Source organism: Rhinolophus sinicus, linkage group LG04 (genome assembly GCF_036562045.2).
Source record: "Rhinolophus sinicus isolate RSC01 linkage group LG04, ASM3656204v1, whole genome shotgun sequence".
Classification (NCBI taxonomy): domain Eukaryota; kingdom Metazoa; phylum Chordata; class Mammalia; order Chiroptera; family Rhinolophidae; genus Rhinolophus; species Rhinolophus sinicus.
Genome location: NC_133754.1, coordinates 169,726,935 through 169,744,573, shown reverse-complemented (window position 1 = coordinate 169,744,573; position 17,639 = coordinate 169,726,935). Strand labels below are relative to the sequence as shown.

At 40.4% G+C, this 17,639-nt stretch overlaps 1 protein-coding gene across 1 annotated transcript in view; it reads right to left on the bottom strand.

The window, feature by feature from the left end:
- UGCG (UDP-glucose ceramide glucosyltransferase) overlaps positions 1–14,087 on the bottom strand; it is a 34,706-nt gene extending 20,619 nt beyond the window's left edge. Inside the window, exon 1 of the mRNA XM_019749553.2 lies at positions 13,564–14,087. Coding sequence (XP_019605112.1) covers positions 13,564–13,661 — 98 coding nt within the window. The 5' untranslated portion in view covers positions 13,662–14,087. The remainder of the gene's footprint in view (positions 1–13,563) is intronic.
- Between the last annotated feature and the right edge of the window lie 3,552 nt (positions 14,088–17,639).

The window sequence follows — 17,639 nt, the reverse complement described above, 5'->3', positions numbered from 1 at the left end:
GGACTTCAACTTTTGGACAAGATGAAGAGACAGGGACTGGATTTAATCTCACACCTGAAACATTTTTAAACGTCATACAAAATATAGGAAATGATGGTTTTTAAGACACTGAACATCTGGTAAAGAGGGGCAGTGATTCCTGAAACTTGGAAAACAAGTGAGGTGAGTCCTCCAATTGCTGCAGCTTACTGCTTTGAGACACTTTCCAGGCCATGGCACAGGGAAGAGAAACCCAGGCAGTACCCAGCAGAATCCCCTGAATTGAAGAGATGGAGTTGAAAGTCCAGAAATACAAAAATATCCAGCACACAGCAAAGGTAAATGCAAAATGTCTGGTACCTAATAGAAAATTACCAGGCATGTAAAGAACCAGGAAAACATAACCAATAACGAGGACAAAAATCAACAATTGGAAACCAACCTAGAACTGTCACTGGGATTAAAATTAGCAGCCAAGGCCAACTCACTGCTCTGCACTCCCTCTTCATTTCTGGGACCTGGAGATTTTCCTTTATTATTTTCATGCCATGGGCACATGTGCGTGTGTAATAATTACGGCATTTCCATGTGTTTAGACTAGGAGAAGTGGTTCTCACACGTGTACAGGACACCCGATTCACAAGCAACTTGTATAAGCCTCTGCAAACGCAATGTGATACAAACTATAATGAAACTGTTTATGTAACATTTCCTAGGAGGTGTTCCTCTAAGACTCTCATACTCCAAGTGTGGTCCACTGCCCAGCAGCATGGCATCACCTGGAAGCTTGCTAGAAATTCAGAATCTTGGGCCCCAGCCCCACAACTACTGAAACAGAATCTGCATTTTAAAACGATCTCCAGGTGATTCATAGGCACATCCAAGCTTGAGAGGCACTGCTTTTTAAGACTCATCTCTGCTATAAACTCTTCCTTGACTTCACTGACAAGGTTGAAAAGGCTCGTAGCTCATCCCGTAGGCAAGAAACCACCATGAAAGACTATAAGGAAGGGACGAGGTTCACCTTTGTATTTATAGAAGTTAGGAGAATAAAGTAGAGGCAGGGAGATGGAAGGTAAAGGAAAATATTATAAAGGTGCAAAAGAAAAAGGCGCACAAACTAAAGAGTTAGCAGAAGTTAGCAAAGGAAATGAAAAGAAGAAAGTAAGAATTCAGAATTCATGGGGTTTGGCCAATGGGCAATGAGGGGGGTGGAGAATGGGAGGGCACATGGCTGACTCCTAGGTTAGGGTTCAGGTGACCAGTGGAGCCTTTCCTAAAACCTGGGCACAAGAGATGGGAGAGAGCGATGAGCTTTATTTGTAACATACTAACTTTAAAGTTACTCGTAAGACCTCAAGTAGCAATGTCTTTTATCCAGCAGACTACTGTTTTGCAACATTTGGTATACATAATGCCCATAGGTAGAAACCATAACTTAATGGACCAGTTGCAGAGCCTACGAATATGCATTTTTATAAACCTCCCAAATGATTCTGACGCTGGCTCGCAGTGAACCACACTTGAAGACACACTACAGACTATAAATTCCCCAGGGTCCAGCAAAACAATGGTACATAATATGTCCTTAGTTTTTTAAAACATTGAGTAAATGAAGAGTAAATAAACAAAGGGTTAGACACATAGAGCTCAGAAGGTATGGTTAGTCTAGGGATAAAAATACGGGAGCCATCTAGTTTGGTAAATACATGAGCTCTCCCGGGTAGAACATGCCATCAGCAAGTGGCCACAAATCAATGTAATTAGTATTACAGAACCAGTAACGCACGAAGGAGACTAAGAGCGAGTGAATGACCAGAGAAGTGGGAAGATAGCCAGGAAGAAAGTAAAGTCACAGAAGGTGTATCTGGCTGTGCTGTTAACTTTTTTGAAAGGGTTCAAGAAAGAACGTTGAATGCTATCAAGAGGTCAAGATGAGAACTGAAATGCCCACTAGACTGAAATGTCCACTAGAATGTGTACTTGGTGACCGCAAGAGCACTTTAGGCAGCAGTAAAAAGATATGAACAGGCTAAGAAGTACATGAATGGAGGTAAGATGTGATAACAATGAATAAACAGTAGTTTCTCCTAAAACCTGACAGTGCGTGAAAAGACCAAAGACTAACCAGATGGAGAATGGGTTTTCAGTTTCATTTTGAATTATTTTCAACGTTTAATACTTGAGTGTATATGGTTAAGGGAAAAGAGCTAGTGAAAGGGTATAGCCAGAGAAGATTAAAAATAATTAACGACATATTAGGATCCATAGTGTGAAGTAGGCGTTACGGTAATCTGACAAGCATGAGGGTAGAGTGGTGAAAGTTTGGAAGAGGTTCTGCCAGGAAGGGTGACAGAGCTAAATATAGAAACTAAGAACTGCCAGATAGTACTGTGGGCTTAGCTGAGATCTGAGACCATGAATGCGTACTAGTCCTAATCCACATGGCTGTGTGATTACCCTTTGCAGGATTTTGAAAGTTGAAAAGCTATTAATTATGAGAGGGGTTCAGGATAACAGGGCAGACAGAGATGAGGGAAGGCACGGGGCAAGATAATGAAGTGATGAACTGTGAGTTCTGGGTTAGATGGAAAATTAAATGAGGCCACGAGGTAGAGAAGGTAGTGGCCACAACTATGGATAAACAGCCTAAGGAGGTTGTTCTCAACCTTGACTGCACAGGAAAATCGCTTGGGGAGTTAAAAAAAAACACAAAAAAATCAGGATGCCCAGACCAAGTCAATCAGAATCTCTACGGTAGAGACTCAGGCAGCGGTATTTTTTTATTTTTTTTTAAATCCCTCCCGTTAATTCCAAACTGCAGTCAAAGTTGAGAACCTTGGATTTAGGAAGACTAGATTACTGTAAAAACAGAAAAGGACTGAGGTGGAAACTCGTAGAAAGATCAGCAGTTATGGGCTGAATTGAAAACCAAGAAGCCTGTGAAGGAGCAATACAAGCGGTGTGAGAATGGGGAGAGTTGTATTAATAGGAGAGAATGAGCAGGGGCTCCTCTCCATAGTAATGTAAATGTTGCTAATGATCAGAAACTTAAGAGTCATAGCAACTGGAGTGATCCCCATACTGATTGAAGAGCCTGGGCTGGCTGCAGGCTGCCTGGATTTCTATACCAGCTTCCCAGCTATGCTATTCACGACCAAGTCATTTCTTCATCTCAAGTTTTTTTTTCTTTTTCTTTTTCTTCTTTTTTTTTTTTCCTTTTTCTTTTCTTTTTATAAAGTGTGGATAACAGTACCTATGTCATAAAGTAGTTGTGAAAAATAGATGACTTTCGGCCACAAAGTGAACATTCAAATGATACCTTTTATTGGTAATTTTAAAAACTCTGCTAATTTAAGGACATCTTCCACCAAATGTAACTTCACTGAATTACCATGGTTCTGATAAGAGATTTAGAGGTGTTGAACTTTAATGAGACTTATACACCAAAATGAAAGAACTAGAAATTTGGGCCAGCCCTTTGGCTCAGGCTGGAGCGCTGTGTTCCTAACGCCAAGGTTGCCGGTTTGATTCCCACTTGGGCCAGTGAGCTGCGCCCTCTACAGCCAAGACTGTCAACAACAGCTCTCCCTGGAGCTGGGCTGCCGTGAGCAGCTGGAAGTCGGCCAGTGGGCTGCCGTGTCTGCCACGGGCTACCATGTGCGGCCAGCAGCAGGCGGCGAGAGCTGCCGTGAGCGGCCAACCCACTGCCTCAGCTGGGGGTAGCGCAAGGCTCATAATACCAGCATGGGCCAGGGAGCTGTGTCTTACACAACAAGACTGAGAAATAATGGCTTGAACCAGAGTTGGAGGGGAGCGGAACAAGGGTGGGGGGGAGAAAGAACTAGAAATTCATATATTTAAAGATTCATATATATATTTAAATATTAGGCCATTATTTAAATGGCCTAATATTTGGTTAAATGGCCTAATATGTTTGGTTAAAAAATAAAAAACAAAAAAAGTCATGTGTTAAAAAGGGTTTAAGGGTGGAAGGGGAATAATCAAAAGTCCCAAATCATAGTAAAAACAGTAAAAACATGCCATAAACCCATTTAATACAAAGTTTAAATTATATCCAATATTTAGGATAAAATTATATTCAAAGTTAAAATTACACCCAATATTTAGGAACAAATTTAAAGTTCTAAAGACATCATCCAAAATGTAAAAACAATGCAAGTATGGGCCGGACCGTTGGCTCAGGTGGTTAGAGCTCCGTGCTTCTAACTCCAAAGACTGCCGGTTCGATTCCCACATGAGCCAGTGGGCTCTCCACCACAAGGTTGCCGGTTCAACGTCTCGAGTCCCCGCAAGGGATGGTGGGCAGCGCCCCCTGCAACTAAGATTGAACACGGCACCTTGAGCTGAGCTGCCTCCCGAATGGCTCAGTTGGTTGGAGCACGGGCTCTCAACCACAAGGTTGCCAGTTCGATTCCTCAACTCCCACAAGGGATGGTGGACTCCACCCCCTGCAACTAGCAACGGCAATTAGACCTGGAGCTGAGCTGTGCCCTCCACAACTAAGACTGAAAGGACCACAACTTGACTTGGGGAAAACGCCTGGAAGTGCACACTGTTCCCCAATGAAGTCCTGTTCCCCTTCCCCAATAAAATCTTTAAAAAAAAAAAAAAAGCAAGTATGAGAGTGCACAACATTAAATATCACAGCTTATCATCCACTGAAAATGACCTCTTATTGTTTTTCAGCTGAACTTTCCTTTTAAACTATGAGATGGGCTCTCAGTTGGGCAGAGCCACTGCATAGTCCTGGCTTCTCTTACTTAATTCCTCTATCTGCAGAGCCTGACTCAAAATGTTAGCTTCTGCAGCCACAAGAATTCCCCCTTCACTTGGCTCTGCTAGAGGGCGAGGCCGTCACCCCCAGAGCTGAGAGGCAAAGGTAAGATAATTTCCACAGGTCAATGTACGAAATAATAGATACAGTGTACAAAGTAACAGGGACAATGTACAAAGTACCTACTGGTTACTATGTAATCCAAATGATATCACTTTCTAAAATGAAGATGTTTTGAGGGATCCCAGGAAAGACTCTATTCTGTTGTGCTGACCATGAAGTCACCATACCTAGCGGTCTCCAGAGCCGATCACAAGGCCCTCTATCCACTTCCCTTGCCACTCTAGCCAGAGGGAAGGCCCCACCCCACAATCCCTAACACCTGAGAAGCTCTTCATCAGTGGCAGCATGTCCCAAGCGTCAGGACCAGCAGGAGCCCATAATTTGGGATTTTAATAAGACCCTTAGTTCTCTTGAAACAGAACCTCCCACTGAACAGGTACGTCCACTGGATTTTTAGAAATGTGATTTTGTCACATTTTCAGGAACACAGCGGGTATAAAAGGAATGAACCTCCTATTTGGCTACTCAATGGTTTTGGTTTGTTTCCTTTTTAAAGAGTAAAATGATCCTGAAACGTAAATGAGCAATTATGGGAAGGTAGAAAACAACAGTAAAATTTCAACATGTGTCATTTTCCTGAGGAATTATTTCTTCTAAATTAAACTTTAAATCAGGAGCTAGAGTCACGGGGGGGGGGTGGGTCCTATTCATATAATTAAGGCATGTCACCGTCATGGACAGGGAGGGGGAGGTGTTCACAGCACATTGCTGCAGAGCTGTACCTGCCAGCAGCAGGGACAGGGAACACGAGTGCAGGTATGCCATCTGGGGTGCTTTCTCCGAGTAATGTAAGTCCAAAAGGTCAGAAAGGATGAATCACAACACAGGCAAGAGACAGAGGCCTTCAGGGTCCTGCTTTCTGTGGTGAGCTAGAAGGACATCTATTCAGGGAACAGTTCAAAGAACTCCACGTGATGGTAAGAAATGATGCAGGGGTTCTGCTGGACTTCATAGCTGCTTTAGCTTGAGGAATCCTTGTTGCCTCTCATCATGAGGGTTTTCAAGTTTTGAACTGATGGGATGGTCTTTTTTTTTCTTAGCTGATTTCTTTATTTAACATCTCGGTCTCTAAAACTTATTGTCTATTTCATCATTTTAGCTTGTTTTATCCTTCTAACCTTTTAGCACAACCCCCACTCACTCCGTTTATTTAATGGTTGTACAGTTTTTAAATGTATTCTAGCTGAGTTTTTAGCAGGAAGGAAGTCTGGCATGAAGGGAAACCCCTCAGAAAGAGGGCGGGCGATACTCTTCCCCTCCAGTCAGAGGCAGCAGCCTTTGCAGCAACCTTAACACAGTGCTACATCTCCCAGAAGTGAGGCACAGGAATCTCGCTCCAGGCTTCTAGGGGAGACTATGGATTCCTTGAGGGCAAAGATCACCTTGTTTAACAGCCCCAGGTTGTGCTGTGTGATTATAGTTCTGCTGTGTGATTCAGTAGAACCAACTTATCTGACTCTAGGAATTTATCTCTGCTGCATGCCACCAAGCTTGTTAATATTTCATGTAAAATTAGGTTGACTGCTATAGCAGCAGGCCCTTTACTTCACATAGTCCACTCCAACAGTTTCCAACGATTCAAGGCTTCTATTGTTGTTACTTATGATTATGCCCTGGAAGGCTGTTACTGTGTGTTTATGATCAGTCTGCCTCATATTAATGTGACTTCCATATATCACGTATCTTTTACAAAATGGGACTGCATCACGAGGGGCTTCATCAGAACACAAAGCATACCTTCTGGTGCAACGTGAACTCTGCAGACACAAGATTCCCCAGAGAACACACAATAACCAATAGTGAGCTGACTTTGTAGGAAAACACAAACTACTTCCACTGGACAACAGACTACTTATATACTACAGAATATAAAAGATTCCATCACCATAGAAAACAAATAGGAGATCTTTATTAATTTTGTCCCACCCACCCCCAAAAAAAACCTCACCCCAACTCATTAACCCTTTGATAATAATAGGTAGCCCTAGTGTATGGAAAAATAGAGCATTCTACACAATTCCCTAAGGCTACCCTTTTAAAGCCAAATGTAATGTTTAAATTATACTATTTTGTATATAAAATAAAATTCTGTGGATGAAAGAAAAGTAGGGGACACATGTTATGATTTGTATGTCAACCAACTCAGGATAGCACTGGGTTCTGGGACAGATTTAAGTGTAAAGATTATTGATAGTAAGACAGGCATTCCCTTCGGAACGCCTTGAGGGGAAAATTCATATTTTGAGGTAAACATGTTACTGATACAGCCCTTTCTATTTGAACTGGCAATTAATAGGAAAGTGAGATAAAGATTCCATTTGGTCCAATAAAATTCATTCAAGTCCAGAGCATCCCAAATTCTGACCATTTACCGCAAATCACAATAGGTAACTGACACTGAATTAATGAATAAGCAAAAATCCACCATTACTACTGAAAAAAAATCAAAGATCATTTATTCAACAATCAATAACTGAGTGCCTAGTGGACACTGGAGCTACAACAATAAATAAGATTAACCTTACCCTCAAAAGCTTACGATCTAATTGGGAAAAAAGAGAAAACTGAACATACATTTATAATTTAGATGGGTAAATTCAAGGTACTATGGGGAAGAACACAAGAGGAGGGGGGCCTAACCCAGTAAGGAGCTTAATTCTAAAATTAACTTGAATGAGTAGGAGTTAAACAAAAAGGAAGGGAGAGAAGGAGAGAGGGAAAGTAAAAAGAAAAGGAAGGAAACAATTCTAAAAGTACACTGCATATTCGATGGAATGCCAGTAATTCAATGTTGCCGAAGATACAGGTACAAGGGGATGGCTCAGCATCTAGAGAAAGATACCTATCTTGTTAAGGAGTTTGAATTTTAACCTGAAGGCAATGGGGAACCATGGTAAGATTTTAAGCACATGATCTAAGATTAGTGCTCCAGCAGGATAAGGCTACAATAAGCAAAATAAAGTAGAAAGGGAACAAGGCTGTAGGCAGGGTTACCAGTGCTTAGAGATAGTTTCAGCCCTCTGGGGTAGAGATAAGTTATACTAAACAAGTGATGTAGGAAAAGAGAGGGATGATGAAGCCACATCCTGAATATTAACCCTGAATTTCGATTTTCATTTTGCTTTTTAAAGCTGTCACACTATAGTCCAACTCGGTAGCTCCTCAGGCTCAGGGTAAAGGGGTCAGCTGCCTCCTTCATTCACCAAAGAGTGGTCCTGGCAGCAATGACCTGGACAGATTAACATCCGACCAAAGTCCACCAAGTGCATCCTCAGAACTAAACCCAGAAAAGAATCTCTCAATTTACATTCCACTAAGGCTCAGAACACCAATGTGTTAATGAAGTTAAGGCAAAAATCATACTATCTAAAAACAATATTCAAAATGCTGAAGTTTACATTAAAAACAATTATTTTCTGACAGGTAGTTTATCACAGCCTGCTACTATGAGTACTTAAATTCCATTCAAAAGCTGTGCAGCAGGTATAAACATTGCTATACTAGAAAAGTTAGATAAAACAGAATTAAATTGAAAAAATTTCTAGGAAATGGACCTCTGGTTTACTAGAGGGTAGTTAATATTCAGACAGAAAATGAATTTCCACACAGGCCTGGCAGCTTCAGTTAATTAATAAAAAAGATAGTGCCTAATACTAAACATTAGGACATTATGTACAGAGGGGGAAAATACGATCATCTGAGGGGAAAAACGGGGAAGAGAGGAGAAAAAGAATGAAGATGGAGGAGAAAAATGGAAAGTGTATTGTTTAGATACCCTTATCATCCAGCAATATGGCTCCTTAAGGGCTAAAAAGGGAAGAAAACTGGTTCCAGGCTCTTACATGATTTCACTGCAGCCCCCAAGCTATCAAACCACACTAGCTCTCAAAAAAGAAAAACTCAAAAAGATCACTTAACCAAATCTGCCTACTGAGGCTATAATCATTAGTTATTTTTAGGAAATAAGAAATCTTGGGAATAAGAGCCTTGACTTTCAAATGCTCTAATCTGAGTATTTCCTTTAACATTATAGGCAGAAATCCCACAAATGTCTATCACCTAAAATATGTTATGAAATGACTAAGCATCAGTTCAATGTTAAAATTAGAAAGGAGCAAAGTAGTCGGTAGACACACCAATGAATAAAATTAGAACGGAGCAAAGTAGTCGGTAGACACACCAATGAATAGAGATAGTTTCAAAATATTGAAAATGATTTTCTAGTTTATAAATTACCTCATTAAAAAAATGCAGGCTTATAGGAATTATAAGACATTTGTGATATCAGAACAAATAATTTCACTGCATAAGAATCGTTCATCGTATTAATCACATTCAGCTCCATTTTTCAATACAGGTCAACACTTAGTTAGATCTTCATCTCATTTTAAGAAGAGATAATAAGTTAACTACATACTATTACATTCTGCATTTAATTTTAAAAAATAGGTTTAAAATTTTTTTTAGTTTTTCTCAGCAATTTTACTACAATATTTGTATTTCTTAAACATTTTTTACCAATTAGGCGCTCACAGATTATGCTCCATTATCTGAAAACCAGATATGGAGCCATCTAAGTTTTTGAAAATAGGCTTCATTTCAACCAGCTGCAAACACAAGATTTGGAGAGTATTGATTTATTTCAATTTATTGATACTTTCTTTATCTTATTTCAAAAGAATTTGACAGGACATAGAACACGTGTTCAGAAAATATATTCTTCAGTAAAATACAGAATGCTTAACACAGTATTTTAACCAAAATATTGTTGCCAATGTTCTTTAACCTTGCTTGTCAAAATGTTGAGATATCAAATTTGCAATTTTACTAAATACAGCAAAGAGAGGGAGAGGGGAAAAAACTTAGCTCTCTGCTTAAGAACAACTCAAATTAAACTGGGAAGTGTCTTTACTTCCATAAGAAAGAAATCAAATCAAACATGTAAATAATTTTGAATGTGGGACCAGAAGAAAGAACTTAACCAAAAAAAAAAAGGTAAGATAATTGATACAAAAATGAAGCTGTTGATTATTTGCTTTATGTTCAGTTATCCATTTGAGAAAGGTTATTTACAAGATTCCTTTAATTGGCTAGTCATTATAATCTGTTATAAACGAATTGCATTTTCTTTATTCTATTTCCACATAACTTTACCGGATCCTGTTACTATCAATAAAAAAAAGTAACTCCGTGGGGCATTAGAAAACAGAGCCTCTCTATAGCATCTTAACTAAATGTTTGCATTATTCTCAGAAACAAGTGTTCTAAGAAAACTTTGCTGTTTATCATTAAGCACAAACTAAGTAACTTAAAACAATTCTGGACTTGTTTCAAGTCTAAATACTCCCAGATGGTTACTCGGAATATTAGGCTACATCACTGGTGTTAATTTTAATTAAAGAAGTGTGACTTTACCATTATATATAGGTATATAAAATAGAGAGAAGCAGATATATCACGGTCTTATGCTGAAAGAAGTCAATTTTCTCCAAATTGAACCATAAATTTAAAAATGGCAATTAAAAAAACACACCCCAGGGCCGGCCCGGTGGCTCAGGCGGTTGAAGCTCTGTGCTGCTAACGCCGAAGGCTGCCAGTTCGATTCCCACATGGGCCAGTGGGCTCTCAACCACAAGGTTGCCAGTTCATTCCTCAACTCCCGCAAGGGATGGTGGGCTCCGCCCCCTGCAACTAAGATTGAACACAGCACCTTGAGCTGAGCTGCCTACCAGATGGCTCAGTTGGTTGGAGCGCGGGCTCTCAACCACAAGGTTGCCGGTTCGAATCCCTCAAGGGATGGTGGGCTGCGCCCCCTGCAACTAGCAATGGCAACTGGACCTGGAGCTGAGCTGCGCCCTCCACAACTAAGATTGAAAGCACAACTTGAAGCTGAATGGAACCCTCCACAACCAAGACTGAAAGGACAACAACTTGACTTGGAAAAAAGTCCTGGAAGTACACCCTGTTCCCCAATAAAGTCCTGTTCCCCTTCCCCAATAAAATCTTTAAAAACAAACAAACAAAAAAACCCCACAAGATTAATCTGAGTAAAAAGATTCTAAGTTCATCTTTCAGTAAAAATGTGCAAAAAGCCAAAAAAGTTTGCAAAATAATGAGAGGCTTGCCTCACCAGTAATTAGGTAAATAAAACTTCATTAATTAAAATAGTGTATACCGGATGAGAACAATGAAACAGTATTGGGAGCCTTGAAACATACCCCCAAGTATATAGAAAAATTCAGTCTATAATGTAGTATTTCAAAACTGTGCAATAATCAAATAACCATTCAATAGATGATTTTGGAAAAAGTGGCTATTTAGGTGAACCTAAAATTAAGACTCTAGATCTCATCACATAACAAAATAAAATATTGAGTACAGTAAAGGGTAAAATGTGAAAACAAAGCTAAGAAAACTAAAAATACTAAAAAACAAAAAAAAACCCAAACTGGGAAAAAAATTGTGTCACACAAAAAATCTTCATATCAAAAAGATCAATGCTGCAATAGATTGCAGCACAGGCAAATGATATGAGTATGTAATTTACAATGAAATGCAATTAACATATAAATATATGAAAAGTGTTCAATGGAACTAGTAATTAAAGCAATGGAAAAAAAACCAACAACCCAGAAAACAGTAAAAATCCTGATACTTAGAGGAAAATGGGACCATCATACCATGTTACTAGGACTATGAATAGATACAACCTTCCTATAGAGCAGTATGTATCAAAGTTTAAAATGTGCACCACTTCCTGCCCAATAATACCTTTCATAAACGTAAACTAAGGAGGTCATCTCTTAAAGATATATGCATATGAATTCATCAGTGTTGTTTGTAATCTTGATAAACTGGGAACAACCTAAATGCTCATCAATAACAATGAACATGTATTAGTATCTTAAAAATGAAAATGCCAAGCATCTATTAAAAGTGATGCAGAAATCACACAATAACATGAAAAAATAGTCATGATATTTTACATGGAAGCTCCACTGTGAGCAGGGGCCCTGGATGCCTTGCTCTTCAATCTTATTTCCAGCACCTAGAACAGTGCCTTGTACAAAAGAGCTTCTCAAAAAGCATTTATTAAATAGATGAATTTTAAAAGCAGGTTACAGAACAATAATCACAAGATCCGTTTCTCTTTCCTTCCTTCCTCCTCCCCTCCCCTCTCACACTTACACATAAATATAATTGGAAGGATAGTCACAAAAGGTTGACATGTAATGGAGTTTCTTCCTTATTCCTCTGTATTATTTAAATTCCTTATATGGGAAGCATTTCTTATTTTATGATTGGAGAAAGTAACAAAATTATTTTTTAAGAACTCACATATTTAAAATAAACTCCAGAAATGTGTTCAGTGACTACAGCTCACAAACTCCAAAAACTAATATCAACAATATCCAAGTGGCATGTTTTCTTTCATCTTCAAAGAATTATCAGTGTGTCTTGTACAATGTAATAACATCTTTCTCCAGTACCAGGAAATGCCACATTATACTAATAAAATGCAACATTTTCAAAAGGAAAAGCACACTTTCTCTGGAGTAAAAAGTGAAAAAAACTTTTTAAATAAAATAAAAAGAAATAATTAATTTCTTAAAGTTCTTCTCTTCTCCTCTACTAACGTATAAGCTATTCTAGATGGTGGTGGTAAAGATTAGCATGTAGCACTTTTTTTTAAGGCTAAAAAACCAGTGAATCCCGATCAGTTAAGTGCTCTACGTAATTTCTTTCATTTCTTTATGAAGGCTGATTTCACTTCAAATACGTTTAAACAACTGAACTATCAAAACTAGCCACATACCCCGTGTCATTACTCATCCCGTCATCCTGTTTAATTTTATTCATGGACTTTATCACTATCGGTATAACCTTATTCGGATATCTATCTGTCTCTCCCTTCTGGAATGTAAGGACTCTGAGGACAGGAATTGTCCTGCTCACCACGGTCCCCAGTGAATGGCACTAGGCGACCTCAAGAAGTATTTGTTAAATTAATAATGAAAAGGGGGAGGGGAAACGCAACACAAATTCAAACTAGACAATAAATAAGAAATTAGGAAAACAAGGAAAGAAAACCACACTGGAATGTACAAGCGACAGAACTCAAGGCTGTAAGACCTCGGAGGTTTGGTGGACATTTTTCAAAGCGGACAGGTGCTTCACACCTATCTAAAGGGCATAGAGCATTTCCAGGAAGAAAATCCACAGAGAGGTTTCCAGGTCGCGGTGTGCACCTCTTAGAAGAGTGGAAACGATTATCATCACAATAGAAACGTGGCCCAGGTCAAGAGTAAAGAGAGAAAAATACATCATACATCGTGGCCCAGATGAGAAATCACACGAATTCCCCCAACACAATCAAACCAAGAAAGCAACCTTCCGCGCGACACATAAAAAGAGCGTAGTCCCCGATCCCCGGCTGTGCAGTCACCCGCAGCCCAGAAACCCCCTCACTCGCCACTTTTCCCACCCAAGGACCCCCGCCCCAGTTGGTCCAAGGGGAGAGGGAATGGGGGAAACAGCCTGCGAATTAGCTTTCTCCACCCCCACCCGAGCCCAATCCCCTCCAAAGCGCAATCCCTCCCATCCTCGCTTATCCCTGAGGCCCCAACTCCCGCTACGGGCACCGCCAGCTGCCCCTCACTCACGTGTAGATGATGGCCATGAAATGCATCAGCCACAGCACCAAGAAGAGGACGAACCCGAAGACGGCCATTCCCTCCAGGGCCAGGTCCAGCAGCGCCATCCCCCGGCCCGGCCCGCTCCGGCCGCCGCCACGGACAGCGCTCCCGCCGGGGAACAGGGTAGGCGCCCGGCGCGGGGGCGCAGGAGGGGAGAGGAAGGTGGGGAGAGGAAGGGGCGGAGTGGGGTGGGGACGGAAGGGGCGGGCAGGGCCTGCGCGCCCCCGCCCGCGCGCAGTCCTGGGCGCGCTCGCGACTGCAGGCGCTGCGGTGGCCGGGCTGGGTGGTCTGGGCGGCCGTGGCTCCGCGTTCGGGCTCGCCTCTCCACACCTTTGCGGCCGCCAGCCGGACTTTGAGCGCCCGCGCCCCCGCCGCCCCACCACCTCGCTGCGGGGCTCTGCGCCGCGTAGCTCAGCTCCCTGCTCCGCCGCCGCAGCTCCGCGCACTAATCGAAACCGGCGGCTTGCGCCCCGAGTCCCCGGCGCGCCCCGCCCCTGTCGGTCCCCGCCCTCCGCAACTGCGGCGTCCGCCCCTCTGAGAGGTGGGGCGCGCCGCTCCTCTCCGCCCACTCTGCCGCCCTCGCGCCCGCTGCGTCACCGTCGCGCGCCCCTGGGCAGCTTCGCTTGTTGGACGCCCGCCGGGTGTTAACCCAGGCTCCGGTGTCCCGCCGCCGCCTACCTCTCGGCGTCGGGCCGAGGCGCCCGGGCAGCCAGCATTGCAGCCCTGGTGGCAGCGGCTGCGGGACGTGACCTTGTGTCCGACTCGGAGGCCGCTTTCCTTCTGTCCGGCTCTGGGGTTCCACAGCGCTCCAGAAAGACATGGGGTGCCAGACAGCTGCCGGATTTGTCTGTAATCCACCTTCCCATGCTGTGTCCGCAGCCTCTCCGCGGGGCATTGCCCCAAGCGGCTTAGGCCCTCCTCCAGGCCACGTTCTTGGGCGCAAGGGTTTCCCATCGCCTAACCCCCTCATTGGATTTAGTGTTGTGGAATCCTGGATCACAACGGATTTGGCAGTAAAATAACCTCCGGTGCCTCGCAGATCTCTAAGCGCGTTAGAGACTGCATGTAATACAAAAAATTCTCAAACTCAGCATGTAAAGAATCAGTTACTATTGAACTCCCCTAAGACTACTTCCTAATAGGGTAGCCATACGTGGCTATTGAGCGCTTGAAATGTGACCGTACTGACATGTGCTGGGAGTGTATACCATATACTGGAGGTCTAAGGCCATCTCGGTAATCAATTTTATATTGATTACATGTTGAAACAATATTTTTGTTATGTTGGGTTAAATTAAATAAGTTATTCAATTAATTTCACTGTTCTTTTGTTCCTTTTTAAATGTGTCTTGCTACTAGAAAATATTTAATTACACAAGTGCATGGTAACAGTGCTCTAAAAAGGAAAGAAGTGGCACATTGGATAGTAAGGTAACTTAGTGTTTGTCTTAATTTAAAATCAGTCTAGAGAGATGTTTTATTCTAGTACTAAATGTTTCTGTTTTTTCTTTAGCCTGGATGAGTTTGTATTGTTTCTCGATTGTTTTATGTTGAAACAATGTTTATTATTTCAAATGATTTCCTTTTAAATAATCCATGACCCTTTGAGAGATTTTAGAATTGAATGCAGTTTTGAAAAGTTGTTTATTTTATCATTGCAATTTATTATAGTTAATATTGATAGAATGAGAATACCTCAATCTGCGGTTAAATTATAAACTACAATCAGGAAAGAGTTTAATGTCCGCATTGAGAACCAATCCTGGATTTGCTGTACGGTTTGTTTTGTCTGCTTTAATGTCAGTGAGAAAGAACAGTGCTTAGAAACCAAACTTCATTGTTGAGAGTTACTGGTTAAAGTTATAGCAGGATAATTTATTAACATAGAAATAACATTACAAATGGAAATTTTAAAACATCACTGTTGTAGTTAATCAATTCTAAGACATACTTTTAAAAAACTTTAACACATTTTAAGATTTCTGAAATGGAAATGAATTTCACACAGTCAGTGACATCTTACAATTAATTGGTAGGTGGTTTTTCTTAATCACATATAAATAATGTATTTTACAATTAACATCCTCTTAGATTTGATGAACTACATTAATTGGTCAATTGAAGCATTTTGTTATATTCTGCATTTCCCCAAAATGTTTTTTGAGCCTTCCAACAAAGGATTTTTTGCAGTTTGACTGAGGCCATAGAAAGGTGAAGAAACAGATATTTTTAAAAAGATCAGTGGTTTCCAGTAGGGAAAGGGGAGGGATGAATAGGCAAATCACAGAGGATTTTTAAGGCAGTGAAACTATTCTGTGTTGTACTATAATGGTGGATACATGTATTATACATTTGTCAAAACCTATAGAATGTACACCACCAAGAGTGAACCCTAATGTAAATTATGGACTTTGGGTCATAATGATGTTTCAATGTAGGTTCATCAACTGTAACAAAAGTACCACTCGTGCAGGATGTTGATAGTTGTGGGGAGGCTGTGCATGGGTTGGGGCAAGGGGTATATATAGGAATTCTCTGTACTTGCTGCTCGATTTTGCTGTGAACCGACAACTGCTCTAAAAAATAAAGTCTATTTAAAAAAATAGTGTGTGCTCTGCTAAAAGAAACATTACTGGAAATGTTATGTGTCTGAATAAGTGAGAGCAACTAGTTTGTCATTAAATCCCAGGGGTTTGCACCTTCTAGGCACTCAAATAGTAATATTTGTTGAACGAGTGAATAAATAATCTACATTGAGAAGAGTCACTGGAAAAATGGCTCAACCTTCTCCTTTGTTTGCACATACTTAAAAAAGGGTTTCTCTTGTGGAAAAAATACACATTAACTATCATACCCCCTCTTTCATCTTACAAAATTAGATCACAGAGTGAGAGTAACTATGTATTAGTTCACCTAATCACAACCTGAAGACCTACTGCAAAGCTGATGCTCTGCTTGACAGTCAACAGCAAATTTTTATGTCAACATAGGACATAGTGTCCATTTTTGTCATTGTTATAAAGAATCTTTCATATATTAATGTTTTAAAGATCACAATTCAGTTCCCTATGGTTAATGTGTTGTTATTTTTAGAAGACAGGCATATTGTAAATGTTTAGCACTAGGAAAACTTTTGTAAAACGAAGGTTTTTTAAAAAAAAAGGAGATCTTCCAGAAATTGGGTGAATTTGGAATTTCAAAAACAAAGTTAGAACTGATCTGAAATTTGTAGTGTTAATGCCAAAAGAAGCTATTTAATACTTGTCCTATTTTCCCGTAATCATGTTTGAAATGAGTAGAAAAATGCCTTACCTACTTACCAGATCAGATGCTTAAATTTATGTTAGTTTTGTTACCCATGAAATGATAACTTTGTAAAGAACCTTCAGATCCTCAGATACTATGTTACTGTTAATAGCCTTCAAATGCACAAAGGTTCCAGGCAAATTGTCAGTTCAGCTCATCTTGATAAACCTTTACTGGTATAGTGTGTATAGGTGTGGTCCAGAGGAGTGCCCAGAGTTCACTAGAGTTCATTTCATTCTCAGCTGTCTTGCTAACTCATATCCAAATGACTAATTAAAATGTTTTACTTCATGCTCATTTTTCTTTTCAAATTTCATATTTAATTTTGTTTTACTCCATAGTGTGCTAAGTTGAACCATTAATGTTCATTCTTAAAGGAAGCTAAATTTAAAATATGTCCAAATATGTATGGCCCGTGTAAATATTTTTTTCAAATGTTTTTGAAATTCTTTCTTTTTACATATTTATGACTCAATTTAATTTATTACAGTTTATAATGTTAAAACTTTCACCTAGGCTGTATGTGTAAACAAACTTGGTAAGTTTATTGGAGAGAGAGAGAGAGACTGAGACTCTAATATCTATTGAACACAAGGACATAAGCTTTGTACCAGGCAAATTTTTAAAATATTGATTTTCACAAAAGTCATGAAATATATCATTGGAAGCCAAAAAGATTAACTTAACTACCCAGGTGATACATCTGATAAGTGAGGGAGGTGGAGTTTGGACCCAGG